Here is a 25838-nt window from a genome sequence, read left to right on the forward strand (position 1 = left end):
TCCACTGTCCCACAGTGGGGCAGCTGTCCCACTTTGAGCCATTTCCATGCCAGTAAAACATTGAGCTGAAGGTGGAGTCTTCTGGAATCCTACTCATCCAGGGGTCCCCCCAAGTTGCTGCTCTTCTGGACAATAGATAATCTAGTCAGATTTGCTCATTGTTGGCTCCGTCCATCTTCCTTAGCCATCCCCTTGCAATTTTTTTTCTCCCTTTTGGTAATGGGATATCTACAAAACTTCCCTTCTTTGTGATCCTGTCCGCTGCTATGATGCGGACAAGTGGTAGAGCAACAGGATATTTACCTCCTTGCTCTGAAAATAGCCAAAGTATTCCTGGATGGCTTTGAACTGTATTCTATGTATGTTGGCTGCCTGCAGATTTAAAATGGGCAGAGGAAGAGGGGATTGTCAGTTTACTTGTGGCTGCATTTGGAGAATCAGGTTCAGAAGCAGGGCACAGCGTGGTCAGTCTTTGTGTGACTTTTTACGCTGAAAATTTGTTTTCTCTGTATTCATTAAGTTCCCAACTGACTTAAAGCATTTTTGTTCTCTGAAGGCCTTTGCGACTTGAGGAATAGTTCTTCTAGGTTTTCCTTTCTGTTGTTCCAGATAATCAATTCTTTTAACACAATTAACTTGTAAAAGAGCTTTTGCTATAAGCAGGTGCTTTAAGGTATACAAGTTGTTAAGGCTTTCTTTAGTGCGAAAGATCTGAAATACTATGACCCAATTGTAAGAAAATACAGTTGACTTTACAAGTACACAGTGCATTCTCATCTGAAATGGCTACATCCAGTTCAATATGCCAGCACATCTCGGTGCCTCTTAACAATGTGTATTGTAGCAGCTTCTAACTCCATTGCTGGGAAATGAGGGTTGACAGAGTGGCTGCAGTCAGAGCTGCTTTTTCACCTGCCTGTATCTGCTCTTACATCAGTGGGGTTTTTGAGTGAAGACCAATTTCCTAGGTATTGCCCTCTTCTTTCTGAAGAGGTAGGACATCCTCCCATACACACTGCTAAAGGGAGAAGAATTATGTGAATTTGGTGTTTCAATAGGTATTAATTAGGCGGAGTCCCTTCAGTTTCCTTTTTCTGTCAGATGTTAAGCACAAAAGGGAACTTAGATGGTATGTGGGAACATACCTCTCCAGTTTTACTGGAACTGCAGCTCCCGTTATTGGAGAGAGAGAGAGAGAGGGTAACCTGATGGAGGTACCTTAACTTTGGTCACAGAGACTTCTGAATTATTCAAATGTTCTTGGCACTTTGCAGTAACAGCTTTTCCTGACTGACCTACAGCCCAGGTATTGGATACCAGCAGTATTGGGGCTGTTGATGGACTTGTCTCCCAGTCCACTTAAAACTGTCTTTTGGACTTCTATTTTTACTAACCTGAGTCAAAAGTAATTTCATGAAAGCTAGGTGATACTTGCAGTCATCCAGGTTTTCAGTTTCTTGTACGAAGGAATCCGGCTCTTCAGAAGGGACATTGTGTCAGGTCAAATTTGCCAAATACAGCATTTGCATATGTGGCTCTCCTCTAAAGTATTTCCTACTCTAGAACTTGTTTGTTGAAACAGTTAGGTTAATTTCAGAGGAAGGAGTTCATGTATATACTGAAACTTGGCAGTATTAGTATATAAAATTGATCCTGTGAATTAAATGGATTACTTTCTTCTCATTCAGTTGGATTAATCCTAAATCTTTCACCGTACCTTTTGTGGGAGGAAGGGACAGAAGTGCTGGAGCAACTAAGTCTCCTTTTTTAAAAAACAAACAAAACCACCCCACCATTTGGCCAAACAGCTTTGTCACCTCCTTAATATAGGATGAAATTCAGTCCAGTACTTCTTAGTTGTGGTGCTCAAAACACTTATGTACAGCTGTAACTGGACTCAAATAGGGTGTGATGGATTAGGGACTTGATTTGTTTTCCTGATGCCCGTGTCAGGTCTTGCTAATGTATCAGTTTTCCCAAAAGGAGATCAAATCGTGGCACTTTGTGCTAAGTTTTAGTGTTTCCCCTGCAACTGGCACTGTCGTATTCCTAATAAAGAACATCAGTGTTTACTGTGTCAGCATCCTGAGTGTTTGAAGCCTGAGGGCTTGAGCATCTGGCAAGCAAAAGGCAACCAGAAAGGGGTGCTCAGCTGTTGGAACTAGTCTTAGTTTCTGACAGGTTGAGGTTTTTAGCCTTGTAGGTCAAGGCATCTGGCAACCATGCTGTCAGGGCACTAACAATTGGGATTACTTTCAATTTCATGTTTGTTTTTTTTTTTTTAATTGCTTTTGAATGTGGGCTTATTTTCATTTTTCTCAAGAGTACTGGAGGGGAAACACTAAGTCTTTTGCACATTGCTTGTTTAATTAGAGTCAATTATACCATGCTTGTCTGAGTTTTCTTAGGCTGTGAGTGCCAGAGCTAGCAGTATGGTGTTCTGGTCAATAATGAGGATGCTAAGGTTCACAACCTGCCCTTTACAAGTTCTTAATAATAGTATATACTGTTTTCTGTGGTTCTTTCCAACACAAGAATTGTGCAGCTTGCTTCCATGGTAACTCCTGCAGTTTTGAAGTGGGAAGCCTCCAGCTTTGGAATGGCAGCCAGTACAGCTGCAGCTCCTCGCTCAATAACATCACAAAAATCAGTATTAATATGATGAAATATGTCCGGGTTTTCAAGCAGATAACAGTTTGTTCTCAGGAAGACTGAACCTCTGCAGAGTCTTCATGCCTAGTACGTCCTTTCTGCTGGGATATTTAACTTCCAGCCTCCAGAGGTGAAACAGTCCTGCATCTGAGCTGCTAACTGTATGCTATCCCGTGACAACCGTCAGCATGTGCTGCATGCTGTGGGGAGAGAAGGGGGAAATCCTGGTGTATTTTTGTTTTTAATATGAAATGGCATGGTTGATGTGAACTGGTCCACCTGCTAAAGGAAAACCAAACTGTTTGAGCTCCCACCTTCTTGAATGTAGATGGACTGGAAGGACAGCAGTCCAGCGTGAGCTGTGAGCAAGCCCTTGCGCTCTGCAACATCCGTTACAAACCAGCTCCCCGCAGTACCTCCGAGTTCAGCCTTGTCTCTTCTCCCTGCGCTCGCAGCTGGGACCAAGAAGCCATCGCTGCCCCTTCATCTGTGGTGTCAAGGGAGTGGTGCACAAGCAGAGCTGTGCACAGGCCCTGCCCTGGCACCAAGTGGTTCCCTGTATGCAACCTGTACCATGTTCTGTCATGCAGAAGAACTGTTTATAATCTACTGTATTACAGCAGTTGAAATATATTTTGCTATTAGGGGAGGAAAAAAAATAGTCTTGGCCTGTTTCTTTATTCTCTGCGGCTCCTGATTTGGGGGGAGGGGGTTGTTCTCCTGGGAAGGTGGGGAGAGGATGTGGGTCAGAGCCTTGTGGGGCTGGGGAGGGAGGGTGGGCATCCCTGTGTTGTGGTGAGAGCCCTGTGTTTCCATGGTGATGAAGCCAGGGAGAAGCTGCCTGGCAGGTAAGGGCTAGCAGGTATGGGGGGGGTATCCCTGGCACAGCCACCTCCTGGATGGGCCTGCAAGTCTCCCCCTTTCCAAGGGCAAGGAGGGGAGAAGGATGGAGACAGCCATGCTGTGGCAGGCCCAAGTCTGGAGGTACCAGCCAAGACCACTGGAGGGTTGGGAGGAGACCTCTTTGGCTAGGTGGGTAGGAAAAAAACTTTTATACAAGCCCTTCTTCAGGTCCTAAAAAGCACCAGGAAATGTTGGAGCTAAATACCAGCTGTGAAGGGTAGTTGCGGTTTTGTAAGCTGCGTATCAGCCATCACATCTCTGCTAGAGGAGAGGATGTCCTTGGAAGTGTTGGAAAGGAGCACAGGGAAGGAGTTGATAGCTCATGGAACAGACTAGAGTTTCTAACCTCTCCCAATTTAATGCACGTTAAATTGGAGCAACTGCCAAATGTGTATCATGTTGATGACTTCTGCCTTTATTTTGGGCTTTGTGTGCCAAGAACTTAATGTGATAATTTCCAGCTGTGTACCATGTGCTCTAAAGTCAAGTCTTCTCTGTGTCCTTAAACTCTAGCTGCTGCAGAACAGTGCCATTAATCTTCCCATCCTTTCTGGTAGGAATATTGTGTACTGCCAAATGGAGTTGTTAAAGGGAAAAAAAAAAAAAAAAAACAAAACCCAAACTGAAAACAAAAACCCAAAAACTTTTCTTCTGTCAGAAGTTTTTAATGAATGTTTATATTTTCTTTCCAAGAAACCATTTATGCAGCAAGACAAGAAACTACCTGGCAGCATTACTCCTAGATAATACCTACAACCACAAACACGTATCCGAAGGCAAAGAAATGTAGTTAACCTAATTAGAAACCACAGTACACAAGGGTACAGCTGATAAGGAGGTAAAAATCTTTTAATAACAAGAGCATTTGTAAAGAACGATATATATTGGCAAGGTTCTTGGAGGGGGGAAGGCTTCAGAAGAGAATTCATGGAGATTATGAAACTAATGGAAATATGATTATTTTTTTCTCATTAGTAAGACATTGCTAAGAAGAAAAAGTAAGATTAATAATTTGGGACAAATATAATTAAATATCTGGCTCAGTTAAATGTACAAAAGAAGCAGTTGTTCTTAGTGTGGTTTGTAGATGGAAAAACAAGGACCCCTATGAAGGATGTAGCAGAACATTGGGGGCTTCTTTCTAACTGATATATCTAGTGTCAGGCTAAGGGGTTTTTTCTTCACAATAAATAATAATAAAAAAAAGCTGTTTGCCCTGTGTTGTACAAATGCGGGTTTCATTCTGTTTCTAGATCATTTGTTACTGCAGATTTCCTTGGTTAAGCATTAAAATAAAATAAACGTTCACCATGCCCACGAGGGGAGTGCCAGCTCCTGGACCGAAAGCCAACAGAAGGAATCGGAGCGGTGTCGGGCGGGCAGGCTCGGTCGGCGAGGACCGGTCAGGTAGGGCTGAGCTTGGTGGTTGCCAGGGTTGTACATCTGACTCTCTGTCCTTCCAGTTTCCCTTTAAGAGCAGGATGCTTCTCTGCATTAAGTTTTGCCTTTATTTAGGCAATTGCTGGTATTTTAGGGTGTTAATATCTTTGCAGCAAGATGACTGCTAGCAGTCTGTAAGAAGGGAAATGGCTTTACAGAAACAGGCAAACTGTTTACAGCATCCCTTTGTGTTTGGGTACCTGACAGCTTGGCACAGTCGTGTGACTAGTGCTTCGTCTCCCATAGTTAGAAGGTAACTGTTGTTCTAGGCTTCACCAAAGTTTTAACAACCACTAAAAAAGGGATTAGCTGCCTGTGTTCTAGATGGAGTTGATCCTGCTTCGGGATAAGGGAGTAAACATCTTGTTGTGGTTTTTCCTAGCCCTGTATTTTATCATTGGTTTTGCTTTCTCTTACCAGCAGAATAAATGCCGTTGAAACGGTTCTGACATGCTATTTTGCAGAGATCCCCAAGCTGAGGGGTACCTCAAAGATGCTTCACCACATCAGGCCTGCTTCTTCCTCCCTGGAGCACAGTTTTGTTCCAGAAGAGGTTTTCCGAAGCCTGACCTGTGCCAGCACATCTCTCTACAGAGCAGAGAACTTATGGTCCCCGCAGACCACCAAAACCCCAATAGGCTTCAGGGTGAGCGTGTTTCCATCTCCTGCCTTTTTCTGTCCAGAATTGTCTGTTCATTCCCTGGGCAAAAGGAAAGTTTGCCGACCTTGTAAGATAAAATTATCTTATAATGCATCACTTTTCTGATGGTGCCATTTGATGCAGATACAAAGCGCTGCATTCCAGGGACCTGCAAAACGTGCTTGCACCCTGGTCCTGCTGTGAAGCTCTTACCAAGGCTGTTTTGTCCGCACCAGTTTCTTTAGCCCTGAGACAAAAATAATGATGCAGAGCTTGTTTAGACAGCCACCCTGACCTCTCCCACTCCTTGGCACGTTTCTCGCTAAGAAGTGACAGCCACGTGTGCCTTGTCTGCAGGGCTGCCTGCAAACCCCAGATCGGCTTTGGCATTATCCTAATCGTCGGAGCAAGTTCAGACACCTGACAGACCACCCTGTCAGTTTGACAGGCGCTGGAAGGTAAGCAAAGAAGGGATAAGGAGCCCAGGGCAATGGGAAGACGTTAGAGGTGGGAACACAGAGCTAGGTCTCTCCCTTGGGCTTTTTTTTATGGTCGGTGACTGCGCTGCCTAATGGACCAGCTGCCCCGTCTGAGTTTGGGGTGAAGAGATTCGAGGGAAAGATGTTTTGGGCATAACAAATAAAAGAGTTGCTAAACCAGCAATTCTTGGAACAATCCTTCCAAAGCATGCCAGACTCACAGGGATGCTCTGTGATCCATGATTAAGGAAAGAAGCTCTTCTGGCTTTAATAGACTTAGCAGGGAATAGCTTTACACTTCTTGGCAAATAAGAGATGCTTAATGGTGCTAGGGAGTGAAAAACGTTTTGCTCTTTATAGGACATTGGATATGTATGTGATAGGGCGTTGGCAGCAGAAGTGAAAAATGGATTGACAATGCCTAAAAAACATGATCTCATCTGTCTTTTTTGGCCCAGGGGAGGGAGTCCTGGCCATGAGCCTGGCCTCAAGCTGAGCAGAACAAACTCGTGTGTGGCTTAGGCTGGAAGTTGGTGGGTTGCCTGTGGTCTGGGTCACTGAACGAGATCTTCCTCTCCATTTCAGGGATGTCTCTTACCTGTGCGACGTTGTGACTGGCCAAGAAGCTAAGAAAGCAATGACTAGCAGAAGCTCTTCTTTTGAGGGTCGTCAGGACCGGAGAGGGAGCCGTGGTACAGTCCCACGTATTCCTGTGAGTGCTGCCATTCATGTGTTTTTCTGTGTCTATCACTAGGTGGGAGAAAGGAGGTCCTCATATGCATGTCCTGACGTTACCCTGGTCCTAAAACTCATCGGCTCTCCTTGCAGCTCGCAGCTCCCTGGCTTCCCCACCGCAGTTCGGTGTAGTCATTTCAATCTGCTTTCGGATGTAGATTGTTTCTGTTGGGCTCTGGATGCGTGGAGCAGGAAAGGGAAAAGCAGTATGAAAAGCTACGACATGAGCTTCCCTCTCCCAGCTGCCAAACCCATGTCCTCTTCGGGAAGGAACCAGGAGTGTGTTCAATCTTTTACGCTGATGTCTTGTGCTCTCTCTCTTTTCCATCCCTAGCGAGCAACCCTAGCAGATAGTCTGGTTCCCAAGGAATTTCATATTGTGAAGAACAGGGGAGTTTTGCCCTTGAAGTACTTCGATGAGTGAGTGATTTCTGGTTTGTCATCAACTATTCAGAGTGGGGGCATAAATGATGAGAGGCTGAGGACACTGGCCAAATACACCTCTTGCTGTTGGGAAGGGGAGAGTATAAATGGGAGGTTGTGCAAATCCTGTGCTAATGACTAGGCTGTGGTTAATCACACAGTGAAAGGTGTGACACTCCTTTTCTTTGTCCCTGCTGCTTCGGGGTGGCTAACAGAGATTTCCCTGTACAATACTACTGCTTCTCAGGGGAGTTTCAGTAGTTGGACACGAATGTAGAAGCTGAAGTCTGGTTTGATCCCTTGAGGCAACTTTTGGAAGTTTTTTGCTGTTGCCTTTTTTTTTTTTTTTTTTTTAACAATCTTGATTAGTTTTCCTGTTTTTCTTTTAGAACTGCTTTCTGCCAGAAAGCTGGGTGGGCTTTTGGTAGTTCTTACTCTCACTTTCTGCTTATATAGACCTGCTGACATCTTGAATCTGACCACTCTCAGTGCTTTTTGTTTGATTGTTTGCGGTTTTTTGTTTTGTTTTGTTTTAATTCTTCAGGCTGTATGTTTTGAATTGAGTTTACCAAGCCTTGCCTAAAAAAGGCTACTGAGAGTCCCCTTGGTCCCTCTGGACAACTTACTAAATTTAAAGGAGATTCTTTCTCATTGTTCAAGGATTAAAATACTAAGATTAGGAGTGAAATCCTCACAGCTTCTTTGTCAACATGATGTAACAGAACATTGTCGTCTTATTTCGATGGTCTCCTGTGATCAGTCTCTGGGTGGGTGTGATGTGGATATGTGGTGCTTTTCTGGCCCCACCAGCAACTTTTAAACTCACTGATCACTTCTTAGCCGAGTACCATGAGAGTTCTTAAAGGGAGAAGGTTCCTACAAGATTTGTGTCATTAGCAGCAAGAAGAAACAGCTCCAGCTGGGGAACAGCTGCAGGAGGTCCAATTCTCACATTAGGCTCTAGATGCTCCCACTGAAGAGCAACTCCATAGACCTTTCGCTGCCTCTCCAACCTTCATCAGCTTGTACATGGGACAAAGAGATTGAAGGAGAGAGTGGGATCCTGTAGCTAGCACTGGAAGGATTGCTTTCTAATCAAGTTCTAACATTTGTGTTCATTTCAGTAAATACACAACGCTGCTTGAAGACCGTGAAAAGAAACTACGGCTGTTCCCATCCATGTAAGTACCACTCTGCACGAAGTTGCTGATGGGAAAAAAACCCAACAGCTGTGTGAATTTCATTTCCTGGGAAAATATCGTAACATGCTATACAGAATAATGATGTGTCTCTTTCTGGTCTGTCAGGAAACCTTCTGGGAGATTAGAGGTCATCCAGCTGATGGAGGTGATGGACAGCATGTTGGAAAAAGCTGGAGTAGACAAGATAATCAGAGTAACAGGACCTTCACAGGTGGATAACTCACTTGGACCCGAACAACTTTCTTGTACCCAGAAAAATAACATCCTGTTTTCCCCAATGTTTATCCCTGCTGTGCTTAAGGTGCCTCCGAGCAGCTAGTTTCTGCCCAAGCCAGCTGTCTGTAGGTACTGTAATAAGCAGGCGTTTCCTCTCCTGAGCTTCTGTTCATCTGATCCACAAAGAACAAACAGTTAGCTTGCTGGTGTAGGAAGTTACATTTCTGGCAAAAATGCCAGAAAGGAATGCATTTGTTATTACTACTATGGAGGAATGAAGGCAGTAGTTGTCTCATCTCTTTGTTGGGAGACAGGCTGCTGTGTTACAAAATGGACTGTTGGAAACCTTCACACACCTAAAAAGCAGATGTCAAAGAACATGTGTACCTTGCTTGGCCTTATTTTCTGTTATTTTTGCACAGCAATGGAGAAGGTTTAAATGGATGGGGAAGGATTTCTGAAAAATGTAGGGCGTTGCCTCAGCAGGAACTCCAGCTGGAAGCAGAGAAGCTCCAATGGATGTTTACAAGAGGGTAGTCAGGATGGTCCACAACATATTTGAAAACAAACCTGTGAATGCATGCAGGATGGCTCTTTCCCTTCTCCTTTATACCTCCACCAGTGTTTTGTCCTCAAAGGGAAACCTACTTCAGAAGAAATGAGAGATCTGTGCTAACCTGTGTTGTTAAAGGAGTAGGCAGGCCAGGTTTGCAAGGCTGTGATTTTTCTTTCCTGTTTTGCCAGCTGCACAACGCGCTGGAGCTGATGAAAGCAGAGCAGAACATCTACAACATCGTTTTCCATGAGCTAATTCGGCAAGTCAGCGTGGACTGCGTGGAGAGAGGACAGCTACTTTCGAAGCTCAGGTCATCGTTAGCCAACTACCTTTAATCTTCCTCTTGATTTATGGCAGCGTTCTCTTGGGAGTAGCATAAGCTATTGCAGGTTGTTCTTAATGTCCTTGCCCAGCAAAGCTAGCCTGTCGCAATGTAATCGGTGTGGGATCTGATGCCAGGAGTGAAATAGGATTACCCCGCCTAGTTAACAACTGGGGCTAATAAGCATCTGTTAGGTAACCTGGGGCTTGACAGTGTGGGCACCTTATTGGTGTGACATTGAGTGGAAGTTTTCACATGTGAATAGCTGGCACTTCCCTTGCAGCTGGTGTTCCCATGCTCAGATTACCACTATTTGTAGCAATTAAATTGTTCCAGAGTGTTTAAAATCCCCAGTCCAAACACTCAAAAATTTGTTTTCTAGATAGCTTCCTGTGCAGTGAAAGGAAAGGGTCTTCAGATGGGGTAAGAGAGATCTGCACTCTAAGGTAAATACCCTTTTTTACCCTTTTTACTGCAGGCAGAGATACGTGGGACTCCTAGAGAGGATTCCTGAACAGATGAAGACCCTCTGCAAAAAAATGATGGCACAGCGGTTGGTCAACAGACATACTACAGAAGAACTACTCTATTTTAAAGAATCTGTTAGACAGCTGGCCAGGTATGAATCCTGCCTGATCCTAAGAAATTATCTCTATGCCCTAGGCTTAGTCCATTGATTTTGTTCAGTTTTCTAATCTTCCTCCCATAGGAGCAGGAAGATAGTGTTATGATTTGAAGCAGAGCTACAGGGGCCACACTTGAGCCTCCTCACACTCTCACTGAACCCTCTTAGTGCCAAATAATATCAAAGCCACCTCCTTTCCTTTGCATGCTGGAGGTTCATTGGTGGGGGACTGCAGAAATGGGTTGTTGGAGCAATATGCGTGCAAGGGAAGAGGAGGTCTCCAAGATATGTTTCACTCCTACAGTGAGATGACTATGTAGGAGAAAGAGAGCCCTGCATGATAGTGTACAGCCCACCAGTCTGTGACTGCCAGAGTAGACCTTTGGGTTGAGCTAAGTTGCATTAAGAACGTTCCCTGCTGTTTCAGTGAGCTGTGTGAGGTACGAGAACATGACCGCAAGGTGACCAAAGAAGCAGAAAAAGCTCAAGAGGAGCTAGCTGCAGCCATGCAGGAGACTAAGGCGAATGTAAAGTAAGTTGCTTTCAAAGTTGAAGCTGGGAGATTTCTGTGATGTGCTGGTATCATTCTTTTGGGGTTGTTGGGAAAGAGGTAAGGACAGATTTCCTCCCGGGAAAGAGAACTTAGCTGTTTATGACAAATGCCATTATTTTTAATATAAATCCTAAACTCCTCAAAAGGATAGAAAGCTGTTCAAAACTTTTCTGGTTTTAAAACGTGGAAGTTGCATTTGTTGCTTAGGGTCTGGTGCTCCGTTTTCTTCACCCCACATTCACAGCTGGTGAGCTCTCCATAGTCTAGCAGAGCCTGCAGCTCTGAACTTCTGAGGACCTGCGGACATCCTCAGATACCTAAGAAATTGAGGATTTACATGGCTGGTATCAGAGTTGTGGTGAGTGAAGAGGCAGATGGATTCACTTACAGAGATTTGTATTCATACTGATCGGAAACTCACAATGGAAATAACAGAAAAGTGTTGTAAGGGCTCAGGGAAAAGGACCTGTGAATTTACAGACTTTGTGGAAGGTGACCGAGGAAGGAAGGAGGAGGAGCAAATGACTAAGAAAACCCTTAGGAATTGGGAGAAAGACTTTAAACGCAAATGAGAAACATAGGTGCACACATTTCATTGTTTTTCCCTTCTTCTAGCCTTTTGGAAGAGTATCGAGAGTTATACGAGTTACAGAGAAGACGACTGGAAGAGCAAGTTCTGCTGTTAGCCCAAGAAAGAGACATTTGGAGCTCAGCAGTGTATGACCTGGCTCTGAAGGTAGGTGCAGGAGATCAGTGATATGTTGCAAGGTATAAGCCATGGTAGCTAGCAGTCTTGTTCCAAGGGCAGATTTAATCCTAAAGAAAATTTTTATTCAATACGATTGGGTAGCAACACATCTTATACCTGCCCTGACCTCATTTCCTGAGGTCTGTTGTATTTCACGTGTGTTTTTTTTTTTAAATGAAAACCAGTTAATTTACACAGCATTTCTGGTACTGATCTCCAGGTTCCGTGCAGGAAGAACTGTGAAACTAATATTTCCATTCAGAGATGGGTTTGACTAAGAAGTTTCCTATTCCTCATAATTTAGAATATCGTAGCCAGATTCCTTATACTTCCTTACAAAATATCATTCTCGGTTTATTTCTGTGCTTCCTTGTTTGTGTGTCCCTCTTCTTTGTGATCTCCTACTTTATTCCATTCAAGTTTAAAATCTGTTCACAGAACTTCTGGGGCTGTTGGGGAGGTCAGAGGTTTAATTGTAAGGAAAGTGGACTCAGCCACTTGATCTCCATTTCATTTACGGTAAAGCTCCCATGTTACTGTCAGATGCCTTTCCTCTCAGAATAAAACAGGGCAGATAATAAACATTTCTTTCAGATAATAAACAGAAACCAGCTTACATTGGTTCGCAGGCTTCATGTTAGTGGAAAGACACTGACCAGCGTTCTCAAGCATTTCATAGTCCTCTTGGCCTCAAAGGTAGGGGCCTGTCTGTGATGGGTGCCCGTTCAAAGTGTGTGTATGCGTGGTTTATGTAGCTCTACAGTTCTCAGTAAAGCATTCGGTACTTCACTTGTTAACTGAAGTTTCAAATCTCGGTCTAGTTTCAAACAAGCATTAAAATTTGAATGAGTTCACTCTCTGCTTTTCTCTCTTTACTCCATGTCCCCTTTTCTCTGCCTCAAACTTTTCTTTCTCTTCTGTTTCCCCTTTTCCTTTGTGGCTTTATTCCCTCTCCCTGTTCCTTCACCATAAAACCAAAACAGATCCAGGGTAGTGTAATTTTGGCCTCATTGGTATGGGGCTGCATGCTATCGCAGTAGCATACAAGCAACAAGGAGTCAAGCGTTCAGTTCTGGCACGCCCAGGGAGGGTGAGCCACCCTAGTCCTGTCTCAAAGGGTTTGTGAGGGCTGTGCTGTGGAATTACAGATATTTCCCAGATCTCTGATATGTACATATCTCAAAATAGCTAGAGCAAAGAGAGAAATCCCTCCAACTCAGATCAAAATAATCATGACAACAGTCCCGTTTCCCACCCTCTTGCCCAATGCATGCAGGACACAGGAGACCTGGCTGATCTGCAGGAAGAGACCGAGCAGTTCAGGGAGAGGTTGAGTCATGTTGGAGCAGAAATAGAGCGTTCCGAGGAGTCCAGCCAGGGGAAACTGCAAATTGTCTGCAGCAGCCTCAACAAATGGCTTCAATACTTCCATTGCAGTGACTCGTGAGTGGCCCAGAGGGACCTGGGGTAGAAGTCAACTCCCTCAACCTTCACCTTGTGACAGTAGGTCTCACTGGCCCAGCACAAAGTGTGCCCTAACTCTCAGGTGCAGTGAGGTTTGGTGCCATTTGTATGTCCCTCACTGCTCTGCTTTTCTGCTCAACACATGTATTTTGATAATCACGTCCCTAATGGTAACTCCAAGGAGACAGTGTGGGTTTGTGGCTGAATTCAGTGGAGCAAGGATTGTATCCCCCTTCTGTGAACCAGAGTGTCCTTTTTGAGGCTGTCATTGCTTTAATAGAATTCTTCTATTTAGTTTGGTTCATTTTAACTTGAATGCACACACATTAATGCTTTGATATAGCCTTCAATTCTCTAACATATAGATACAAAATGAGACTCTGAGACACATGATGTTTCAAATCCAAAGTCATTTTGTATGTTAAGGTGATTATATTTTGCAGGCTTTTTTAGTTCATTGTGATATGTTAAATAAAACAAAGTATAAATGCAAGTACAAAACGCAGAAATATACACAGTGTGTGTGTTAACAAAAGATATCAGTTTATAGATTTCAATCATAGAGTTAATAATGTCTGAATTTTCAATATGTGCTTTGATTTTCATCTTTGCTGGAAGTAACGTATTTTCTTAACTGACACCCAGTGTCTGTGTTGTGTTGAGTGAGATAACAAAAATCTCTGGTTGAGCACGGCCTGGTGGGTTTCAGTTCTCTTTCAAGTTACAATTTGTATCACAAACTTGGTATGTGTAGAGTATATATCTTGACACTCGGTTTTACCTTGGCTACTAAAGGAGTCTTTTCCTCTCAGCTCTTATCCCTTCTTTCCCTCTGCTTTAGCTCCTCTCCAATGAATGAAAAGCTACTGGATGAAATCCTACAAGATATCAAGAACCTGATAAATGTAAGATTTTGGGGGGGTTGGACATATTATTGAGTAGTATCTGCTCAGCAAATTACCATGTTAGCTGAGCCACACCGAGCATCTCTGCCTATCACAAATGTGAATGAAAACACGTTAGCTCAAATCTTTTGTGCTGAAGCTTAAACTAAGAGTCTACACATGAGAAGTAATAATTGACCAATACCGTGGTTCAGCCAGTGCATTAAACTTAGTCACACATTAAGCACTGTCTGACAACAGCTTTGGTGACTGATAAATGATATTAATCTGCAGAAGTGCTCAGAATTGTGACCGATAAGTTTCCAGTTTATTGCGCTATCTACTCACTGTAACATCTTTATGCTCATGGATTCCTTACACTTCTCTTATCTGATTTCCATCACCCTTCTCTTGCAACCAAGGGGTAGTCCAACTTTTGGGGGCACAGCGAGCTTGCTACTTTTCTTTCAGATGCTAAAAGAAGACCTGCAGCAGTATGGAGGGGAGGTGCACTTAAGAAAGACGGAAAGTCTGAGGAGTGCTGCCAGCCTGCAGGAGCGTTGGACAGTGCTGGGACAAACAGTGCTGAATCGACACCGGGATTTTGCAGAAGCATTGCCTCCACAGCATGCTGTCTTGGAAGAAATAAACCAAAGGGCATGTGAACTCTACCGGCAATACAATATAAGAATAAGCGGGAATAATGGTAAGGAATGACCAATTTTGCAGTTCAGTCTTTCCTTGGGGATGCCAGGAAAGTAGTGGGTAAGAAAGGACCAGTTGACATAATCTGTACTGGCTTTTTCCAAAGCTAAAGTCTAAGCCCCATATATGTGCTGGGAATCAAGAGCATTCAGGGGATAAACTTCAAGAAACTTGATATGCAGTCACACCTAAAAAGAATATCTGGAATTTTAAATAGGATACAGTGCAAAGAACGTACAATGCAGATCTGACACAGGGAAGTTATGTGCTATGTTCAGAGGGAGTGTGGGCACTTTGTGATTATGCATGGAAAAGAAAATAAATGTAAAAGGAAAAAATGGATATTTAAAATGTAAAGCAAAGCATCACTTTGGAGATCATTAACCAGGTAACGCTGTCTCAGAGGGTAATACTTTTTTATTACTTTATCATTAACACGAAGTTATCTTAATCTAGATATTGAATTATCTTGATAAAAAAGTATGTAAATAAATGTTTTCTTTGCTGATATAAAGTTATCATGTCCTGTGTAAAATAACAAACATATGTTGGGTAATTTGCAACTAACCTTCTCAACCTTTGCCTCTGCAAGACCTTGACTCGTTTCTGATTTCAGAATTGTTTAATCTCTGATGTTTTTTTAATGATCTTATTTCCTTTTAGCAGACTGAAACTAAACTGAACATGTGCCGTCAAGAACTGCTACTTATGTTTACTAAGCTGCTTTTCATACTGTCATCTTATTCTTTCACTCAGGGTTATCCTGCGCTTTTCTCTACATTATCTTAGGCTACATGTTATATTTCAGCCTACTAAAGGTGCTGAGATAGGATGATAAGTCTGTCCATCCTAAGAGACAGCTAAAGGAAATCAGTATTCCCAGTAGTTCTCATTAGAAAAGGAGAGAAAGAAGAAGGAACAGGTCCGTAATTGGCTAGACACCAGCATGGCAAAAAGTTAAGAGCAGATTGTCAGAAGCCTTGATAGTTAGTCATGATCTGAACAAAGGGCTAGGCAGCACAGCGCAGAGATCTGCTTCAGCCAGTAGAGTCCAGAAAAGGGGATTTTAGCTTATTTTAACAGAGGCTTTGGGAACTGGACCATGGGAAGGGTATTTTCTTGCTCCATAGAAGGAGTGTATTTTTGAAAGGCTTGGATTCATTTTTCATAAATGGCCTTTCAGTAGAAAAGCAAGGTATCCCTTCTCTTTGCATTGCATTTCTGGTAAGAAACAGTGAAAATTAAAAAGAACATAGGGAATAGGTAAGAGAAAATATAAGAACATGGTAATTTTGTCCTGTAAGGCAGTAGCACTCAGTTACCTGAAGTATTTATTATCTTCTAAGATCTGATTGCCTGATGTCAAGCAGCATGTGGCAGAAATAAAAAGGGTTTGGTGTTTGATGACAACGATTAGAGATGCAGAGAGAACAATGAGATATGAGATTGTTTTAGACAGGATATCTGAGGACTTATATGAAACCTATGAGGATTGCCTGCTTTTATTCAACCTTCCTTGATCACTTAAAATCTTTACAGTGTACCTTCTTTGTGAGAATAAGATGGTTTTGATTTTGAAATTGGCACTTGGGACTAGAGTGACCTCTCCAGTGAGCTCCAGTTAGGTATTTTCTTTTGCTGGGGACTTGATTAAGTTTATAAAGTAAATGCAATGACATAGACATCCTTCACAAAGCAACCCACGATTTAATAAGGATCCAGAATACTGTGTAAGGACTAATACGGCCAAACCACACATAAGCAATCAGAAGTGACTGTTCTACCTCATCCCATGCCCTCCTGGGATCCACCTCTTTTTTTCTTTCCTCTTAAGATGATGCTGCATGGCAGAAAAACTTAAGTTCATTCCTACCAGTTCTCCTTGGTCTCCTGGTCATTAAAAACTAATGCCTGGTTGAGAGGCTCCCCTTGTGTGCTCTGAATGGCTTCACCCTGTGGAGGGTAACGTCCTCCCTTTCGTACCAGTCTGGACATCCCAACACCACTTCATTGCACTTCTCCCAATCCAGACAAGAAGTTAACCAGTTCTACCCCACAGCTGTACAGTGGGGAAACCAAGCCATGCATCAAAATTATTGAACTATTTAAAAAATTGTCATCACCTCTATGTGCCTAACATGGCATCTTTTCTACAAGATGTCACAGAAGCCAGGACCTCACCAGGATTTAAAGAAAGCTTAAACATTGGATATCGAGAGTAAATATTGTTACATTTCAAGCATATTCCCCAACGAACAGAGAATATCCATCAGCATGTGCCAGATGAGTGAATGAACAAGTAATTTACTGCCTTGTCCATGCATTTTTGCACATCTATGCATACTGTATCACCTGCATCTTTGAAGAACTGGATTGCAACTGCAAAGCTGTTTTAAAAAGAGTTATATTAAGCCTTTATGTAATGAGGGAGCCAAATCTGCCAAAACAAGAAGGAAAGTCAGGGCTTCAAATCAAGCCCATTTTCTTTCAGCTTACTTTGAATTCAGTGCTTACTAAACAGCTCATTCTTAGTCTTAAGTGTAGCCAGTTCCCACATAGGCTGTTCATCCCTCTTGGCATCCCTCTTTGAATCCAGCTTTGTTTTTGTTGGCTAAGAGAATTATAATTAAAAGTTCATATTTTCTTCCCCCACAGGCACAGCTAGGTTTTTGACAGCCTTGATGAGAAATATGGAAGATTGGTTATTAAAGGTGCAAAAGCTGAAGAGAGGTTCTGGCATGCATGAAGCTGAGCTGCAGGCATTTTATCACAAGATTCCTGCGTGGCTGGCCCAGGTGGATGCAGCAATGAGCTGTATAGGCTCCAGCAAGTTGGATGAAGCTGAGAGTGACAAGAAACCACATTTCCCGTAAGGACAGGGTTGTTAATTGTGTCTGGGCTGGCCTTGTACATTAAACTGCACTCATAAGAAAAGTGCATTTTTCTGTGGGGACCCTGGTGCAGGAAACTGGCAGTGGGATAAATGTGATCAGCTGAAGTGTTAAAGTGATTGGCGACTGCCTTTCATTTGCTTTGATTTGGCAATGTCTGTGGAAACAGTTGGTGGCTTCAATATCTCTCCTGGAACATCACTGTCTCCCTCAGAACCGCCACCTGCTTTGGAAATCTTGACATTTGAAGAAAAACAAAAATATGTGATTCACTTACAGTCAGATTTGTGGGGGCATATTCCTCCTTGTGATGCTCCATTGTCTTTGGTAAATATCATCAAGAAATAAATTATTTGCAGAGCACGTGCATAACATATGTAAGAGATTACTTGCAAATGCCAAATTTGCCCACAACTATAGCATTAACAAAAATGCCTGTGTAATTTTTCCATCATGTGGTGCACTAAAATATGTTGTTTTCCTCGAGTTGGGAAGCAAAAGAAGCCATGAGATCCTCAGGTCTAGTGCACTATACATCACTTTGTTTCTGGATTTGGGTTTTTTTTCAGGGTGGTACCTAGAGAATTTTTTAAGATGATTCAGCAATGGGTTCTGTCTGTGAATAATGAGGTTGAGAAGAACATCACGCATCTTAATGAAAAAGTAAGTGCAAGCCTGAAACTTCTAGGCATAAGAGCACTATATCTAACATTCACCCTTTCCTTTAATTTCCATCTGGCCAGAGTGCAAATGTGCAGAACGCTTGTTTCTCTTTTGACACCTTTTTTCCTGTTTGAGTTGAATTGTGTCTTTTATATTCCAGCCAAAGAAGCAGACAACTCCTCTAAAAATAACTCTAAGGTCTCCTATACAGCGCATGAACACAATTTTATTGTTTCATCTTTAGCAAGAATTTCCTTTGGAATAACATTGATATTTCCTGTTTAGAGAGCTGTTTTGGCTGCTAGCTTTCTGTGTTTTTTCTTCTTTCTCCCAGGATTGTAGACCAGAGGCTCTCAGTATGCATTTTTTAAATGTTCTATACGTGTAGTGTGTGATTTTTGGTTTATTGCTGAATTCTGGAAAAGAGAAAGTGCCATGTGGCTGATAAGCAGCATATGATCCTAAACAAGAACTGGGAGAAGGACAGATCCATGATAGGAAAATATGTGTTTGTAATGGGAATGAATATGGGAGAAAAAATGGTAAAAACAAATGTATCTGTCATTAGGTCAGTCTGCAAACTGAACTAGGTAGGACATTGACTTATGTGAAATGCATTGACTTCAGACTACTTTGCAAGACCGGTCATTTATTACTGGTTTAGATTTGCTCTGATGTTTTGTGCAGGTGACTGAACTGCACCAAAACCTGACCCTGTGGCTGGTGAATTTGCTGAGACACATGACAGCAGATCACTTGTCCTGGGAGTGTCCCCAGTGGCAAGAGTCAGACACCAAGATGGACGAGGAGCTCAGACTTCTTGGGGCTCGTAAGCTGCAGCATGGAGCTGAAGAGCTGATTGCAGAGATGGGCAGACTCTCTGGTTCTATATTCAGGTAACAGCAGAGGTTTTCAACTTCATCTAAGGAGGTTTTCTCAAGAAAAAAATGTGTAGTGTGCTGAGAGATAGATCATGGTGACAGATCACATCAATTTGGCTCTCCTTGGATCTTTTCCCAGGTCCTAAAAGGGACTTACTGGAATTTGTAGGGAGCCTAATAAGATAGGAACACCTAAAGAGAATAGCAGTGCCTGCTTTATACCTAGTACTGCTATAAAACATGCTCGCATCTGTGATTGCATGGGCTCTGTCAAACTTCTGAGGATGACCTCCAGAGGACCTAAGGGCAGTACAGGCAGTGAGTCTGCAGTCCAGGCCACCTGGAGCAAAGCCTCCACCTGATTCAGGATCTGTGCTTACACATCTGCTGTGGGTTACTACAGCACTGGCACAGACAAGCTGTCCGGGAGGTCATTGTGTGAGCGGGGCAGGCAAGGATTGCTCTTCTGGAGACTTCTCTACTGCAGAGGTCTGCAGATAGCTCCTGTACCTTGCTAACAGCAGCAGAATCCTGGCTGAAGGGAACAAAGCACTTGAGGGAAGTCCTGCAGGGCTGATGGCACTCTGCATCTTTGCAGCCGCTGCCGCGAGATTGTCAATGCAATCGTTCGAAAGAAACGGTCTGAGATGGATTTAGAAGCTGATTATGAGCTGGAGGAGCTGAATAAGATCAAGGTAAAAGTTGCCTGTGTTTCCAGCTGTCTAGGTCTGGGGTAGATAGGACTGCATTTGCTTTGTAAAAGGTAGAGAAAAATATATATGAGGGTTTCAAGAAGGAGGAAGACTCATGCTACTCCAATGGATTACCCTGGTCTCCCAAGTTTCCTACTGACTCCGCAGTCCTGGAAAGCAGATAAACCTGGAACAAGTCATGTTCAGTTTTAATATTTTCCTTACCCTGTTTCAGGGTACATATATAAGGGCTCTCCTATGAGATTTATTCCATATGAGTGGCAGTAGATTCATCTCTGGTTCAAAGCTTGTCAGAGCTGCATACATCCAGACTTGAGCGGTGCTTAGGAGTTCCTGGAGGTGCTTGGCAAAATATACCTTTATACAGATGCAATTGAAACTTTTTGCAGTCAACTGACCTGAGCTACCACCTCCTTATTGTACACTTGCAGATAAAGCCCCCTAATTGTTACCGCTGTCATCACCAGTGTTTAGCCAAGCTTTGCCTGCACTTTAGAAATGCAAGCGGTAGACACCTCCTCAAGCCCAAGGCTTCTTTGAGTACAGGGCAAATGGCATTGCTTCAAGGAATGTAAGAAGCTTCTCTTCAGGGATTCAAAATACTTGTGCTTCCATTCTGCGTTACCTTAGCGAGTGAAAAATTAACCCCTGGGATTTACACTCGTTTCTCCCTACGTGGGCTGGAGTAGTGGCTGTGATAGAGATTAGCCAGTGGCAGAAAGCTTGGAGAAATGTGTCTTCCTTTCCCTTTGTAGGGTGAGGATGGAAGGGTCCAGGTAGGTCCCTGGAACAGATAAAGATAGAAAGGTGGAATTATTTAACTGACTGAATGAATATAATAATAGCTATTTTTTCTGCTCAATAATCCTTCAATAATCATCTTCTGTTGTGTCTTCCCAGACCGAGTGCTGTAATTGGATTCAAGTGTGTAGTCTTCTCCTTTCAGAGATCAAAGGCACTCCGGTCTCCTTTCTGGATTTAGAAAAACTGAGAAACCTCTTTGGATTGGAGGTATATATAGATTGCATTTGCTGTTCTAGGTTGAACCAGTTGGAATGAAGGTCTGCTTCAAAACTTTTCCTTAAGGAAGTAGCTACAGTTCAGTTTGGGGGAAGATTTTTCATGGAGACCTGCACACACTCAAAGCAGCAGCTAAGGACTATGAGGTGTTATGACTGTAAACTGGTTAAAAATCACAGTGCTGCTGATAAGGGCAGGTCTAAGGCAAAACTAGAGCTTCAGTGGAGCTAGAAGACTTTACCCTGCTGGTAGATCAGTTCCCCATGGTCCATGATAGCTTTTGCTTCACCCATTAGTGTGGACTTTGGAATCCTGGTGGTTGCCTTGCTCAGGTGATCAGGCTGAACATCTAGGCTAATTCCTCATGTGGCTAGATGGATGTCTGAGACTGCCACTGACAATTAGGTGTGTTTCAGAGATGGTTGGCCTGGCATTGCTCTACTTTCAAACAAAACAGGTTAAATTCAGATGATGAGGAAATGGATTTAGATTTATTGTCTTGAACAATTTGTTTGCATCCGTTCTGAACTCAACCCCCCAAGGAAAGTAACACTGTTCATGACTATGTGCACAGCCAATGGTGTAGCTCACATGCTGCCTCTCTCTTTCTCCCTGCCATGGCCTATAAAAAGCACAGGTATGCCACAGTGGGTCCCACTTATGTAATGTTCAGTAGTTAGCATATTCATTTATGATTTGAAATATATTCATACTCAGGACCCTTCCAGCTAGCTGAAGTCCAAGTCTAAACATGTGCAAGAGAATGTCAGAGACCAGTTAGATTTGCCTAGGTTATCTGGATGGACAAAAAGGGATTGTGCTACTCGCCTGATCCTTATGGTGCCTTACAGGAATTGCAATTGAAGCTTAAGCCTCAGGACACTTCAACTCAGAAAGAGCTTGAAGCTGAAGATGCCAACAGCAATAAGAAACCAGTAACGGAGGAAGAAACATTAGAAGTAAAAGAGGAAATTGCTATTATGCAGGTGACTTGTCTTAGCTGCAATATGCTACTTTCCAGCAGGACCTTTTAAATTATTGCTCGGTGTACGCTCTCTCTCACGGCCTTACAGCTGCCTTGAAGAATGCCACTAGGCTAGTGGCATCTCCTATTTCTTGTTCCTTTTCTCTCTCAGCAGCAGCCAGGTGCTGGTATGGATTATCTGACCAAGGACAAAGAAGCTACTGCAGACATGATCAGATACGTAGGACATGACTCCAACGTCCACCTGAAGTCTCTGAAGTCAGACATCGTCACAGTTACAGGGGTAGGAGTCTTCACTGCATGAATGGTTTTAGTATGTTGACAGAGATTTGGAGATGGGTTTTAGCTGTCTACTCTACTCAGGCTCTGTTGAGACCCCCTTTAACACTTGTGTTATACCTGCTGGGGCAGTGAAAGGTGCTGGTGTTTTCTATGATTCCTCTCCTCTTGCAATTTTAAATAATCATTAGAACAGTTACCACAGCTGTAATTTGTCCTCCTGACCCATGCATTACTGTCATGGCCCCAGGACATTTGTGGGACCAATAACGGGTGATGTGCGTAGTCTGAACCAGGACTATTTGCAGAGGCTGGGATGGTGAAAATGGTTTGGTGCTGAGTACATAGGAAGAATTTAAGAGGATTCAGAGATTCAGGGAGATTCCACAACAAGAGGGAAGCAAGAAGTTGAGGTTGTTTTGGCCTCCTAGGTCCTTGTTTTCTTCACTTGCCTTTGGGATGGTGCTGTTTGGTAAAGTTGCTCTTCAGAAGTCATATGGGCCTGCCTTTTGCAGTCATTCCCTTGCCAGTCAGTCATCCAGAGTGGAACCTAGAGGTACAGGAATTGTGGATCTTTAGCAAACTGTCACTGGATGGTCCTGTTCCTTAAGCATGCTGCATTGTTGAGTGTGCCTTGCCCTTCATGCCTTAGAGGTGGGCAGCTAGTGCCAAGTGACAGTGGGAGATGCAGGAGCATTTCTTTATGGACTTTGGTTTATTTTACAGAAATTAATCCCTGGAAATCACAACTACCTTCCAAAGCTTAGAGTAGGAGCCTTTTAACACTTACTTTTACAGAAAAAACCCTGGTTGTCTTCTTCAGATGAAGAAAACTTACGTATGCCTGTTGGACCCTGTGAGGAGCTGCCTCCTTCTGTTCACTGAATGTTGTTTTGTTGTTTTCACTCCTGTTCAGGCTACAGCCATCTCCAGCCTCTGTAACCCAGTGAATGCACGAGCAACCCAAGACTATGAGCCAATGAGACTTTCATGTCTGAGTCAGGAAAGCACTTCAGTCTATTTTTAATGCCAAGATCAGTTCAGTGCCTAAACTAGCCTCTGATTTTACATGTTTTGCTGATATTGAGCTCTTGTCTGTGTTGTGACTGTGCGCTGAGTCACCAGCACCAAACCAGGCATGTGCCGCAAATGAAATGCGGCATTGTTGCTTTCATGTTCACTTATAGAAGGTTTTGCTCTTCCCAACCAGAGGGAGATGACTGCCACCAAGTCGTCAACTCCTTTTTCTCAGAAAGAGTTTGAAGCCCTAGCAGTGCTGGAACATCTGCAAGTACAGCTCCTGTGAGTACTGGTCCTGTGCTGGAGGCATGAGCAGGGCAGGGTTTCAACCCAGGCAAGTGCCTGTTCTGCTCTCTGATAAGGTTCTGCTTCATCTGATATCTGTTGGCTTAATTTTAGGTTTCCTTCTGTTCTGATTGTCTTAGGCCATTGACTGTGACTTATGTTAACTGAAATATGACCCATGTCAGCTCTCCTCCATCTGTGTGCAGATTTTCCATTTTGTGTACTCATGAGGTACGTTGCAGAGGTACCCATGATGGTTTTCTGCAAGACTTCTCAATACTTTAGGTCATGTTAGCACTGCAGGGTGCTATGTGAATGCAGCTGAGTGCTTCCAGGGCCTGCTAGTACCCAGGAGCTTGGTACGTACAGCCATGAAATGTTGTGCCTAAGTGTGGGGAAAACAATGAAGGGACACCCAAGAAGCACATTAAGGTTTGTGTTTGGTAATGACTTCTTCCATGCTTAAGCAGGCTTGGGCACTCTGAACTACATTTCCTCATACTTCTTGTTTTGTCTGTGAGCTTGCATTATCCAGGGTAAGCTCATCTCATTAGCCCTGCTAATAGAATTGACTGTGCTCTGTATTTATCCTTGCACAATGAAGATCAACATCTCACCCTTTGCTAACAAACACTGGGTTTTAAAATTAATGCAATTTGCAGGATTTACATAGATGTGCCATGAAGTCCCTCATAGATCTTTTAACAATGCCCTAATCTGAAACCATAAATGTGTTTTATAGAGTCAGTCAATCCTACTGAACACTTTGGCTTTATAAATCTTTCTTTTAGGTATCCTGCCAGCAGCTGCTTAGATTTCAGATTTCAGCATTATCTTTGCTTCTGTGTTTAAGAGAGACAGAGATCCGTGCTCAGAAGGCAGAGGAGAGATCTGAAGGTCTTGAAGAGAAGCTGGAAGAAGCTCTGCAGAGAATCAAAGAGCTAGAGAGTGAGCTGGAGAAAGAGGGGAAAATCATCCCAGAAGCAACACACAAAGAAGGGCAAGGTCAGGAGAATCAATGTTCTGAACCCTCTCCTAGACTCAGAGAGGGAAGCAATCTTTGAGGATACTTCATTCATCTCCCGTTTAGTGCAGCACCCGCTCCTCCTGGGCACATCCTAGGGTTTTGTCTAAACTCTTGGTCAGAGGCCAAGCAAGGCAGCTTTTACCATGACTCTAGATCAGGACAGAAAGAATGGCTGAATGTGGTCTGTTTTGGATAGAAAGTAATTTTGTTTGATTTTGACATATGACACAGGGTCTATATCTAGGAGATCACTGTAATTGGCTTCATCTTCCCTGTAAGTGAGTGTTCCCTGTTAAAGTCAAGAAGATTTGTTTAGGATCACTGATTTTGGGGTAGAAAAGAAATCATATTCCAGGCCTATTCACTCAGAGGCCACAGACCTTTTGTGTTTACAGCATAGGACATTATTTCTGTCTCCAGGTGTTGTTTGAGTGCTGCTGACCTACTGATCTTACTAATATGGTGTTGCAGGGATTTCTTAAGGTCCCATGTTTGTTGTGGATGAAAGCATTTCCTTGTGTCCTTTCTCAGCTGGATCTGCACAGATTTAAGATGTGGAGAAGGAGAAAGAATGGGAATTAAAACACCTTCCCTTAGTCCTTCAGTGTATCCTCTCTCTTTGACATCAAAGTGGGAGGAGAGGCTAATTTGTTTAAGAATGTGATACCTTGGGCACATTTTTCTCTGCAGTATTTTTAATGGCTTTGGTTTGTTGCTTTGTCTCTCTTTCAGAAAAATATTTCCAAGAAAGTGTCTCAGAAGTCAGGGCCTGTTCAAGTCCCAAAGCTTCTACCTCTGACGAGTCCAAGGGATCCAGAAGAAGCGAATATTAAAAAACAGCAATGCCTGAGTAGGTTCTTAGTGCCCGTTCATAGCAGCATCTCACCCCCAATCCACTGCCATACTCCTTGTCCACTACCCCAACATCTCTGTGCTATCTCAGCATTTATGCTGTTCCTCTAGCTGGCTCTATCACTTCCACATCTGTCTTCTTTGTTCTCTACCTCCTCCCACAGCTCTGATATCTTTACAGCTTGTCTTCCTTGTAATACCATTGTTACCTCAACTTTCTCCTAACTAGATCTCCCTGTCTGTGCATCCTCCTCCCCACCCCTTGCCTTGTGCTTGCCTCTTGTTTGTGTTCATCAATCTCTTCTTGCTGCTTTAGATCATTCTGCCTTATCCCTGTTGGATCATGCAAGCAAGTAATTTGTACCTCTTTCCTCTTGTATCAAGGTGTTTTTTTTTCTCAGTGCCAGCATGGCCTGGTTTTGTATCTGATAATGGCTACCTCCTTCATCCTCTGGGCTTCAGATGATCCTGTTACCACCTGACTGGTTAGGAAGAAATTGTACAGAAATTGTACAGAATTGTGCATACAAATTTTTGTTCATCTTTGAATCTTCTTTTGAAGGTCTTGTCCTTCTTTCAGAAGGCATGAAGCTGAGCATGATCCTGAAGGTCTTTCTCAAATTGCTGCCAAAGGAGAACTGCCTGTAACCAGGGTCACAAAATCAGCTGCCTGTT

General features: G+C 43.2%; 1 protein-coding gene across 1 annotated transcript; it reads left to right on the forward strand.

The window, feature by feature from the left end:
* Nucleotides 1-4865: 4865 nt before the first annotated feature.
* Nucleotides 4866-24711, forward strand: AXDND1 (axonemal dynein light chain domain containing 1; the record flags this gene model as incomplete). The annotated part of the gene is made up of 21 exons (XM_082484018.1): nt 4866-4962; nt 5460-5641; nt 5993-6093; nt 6700-6826; nt 7184-7269; nt 8397-8453; nt 8580-8685; nt 9435-9556; nt 10047-10187; nt 10621-10725; nt 11362-11482; nt 12771-12937; nt 13800-13863; nt 18789-18997; nt 19581-19677; nt 20596-20706; nt 21567-21701; nt 21852-21983; nt 23190-23281; nt 24138-24289; nt 24707-24711. 21 exons carry the CDS (start codon nt 4866-4868, stop codon nt 24709-24711), a joined length of 2409 nt encoding a protein of 802 aa, XP_082340144.1.
* Between the last annotated feature and the right edge of the window lie 1127 nt (nt 24712-25838).

Source organism: Vanellus vanellus (assembly GCF_965231255.1).
Source record: "Vanellus vanellus genome assembly, chromosome: 5".
Classification (NCBI taxonomy): domain Eukaryota; kingdom Metazoa; phylum Chordata; class Aves; order Charadriiformes; family Charadriidae; genus Vanellus; species Vanellus vanellus.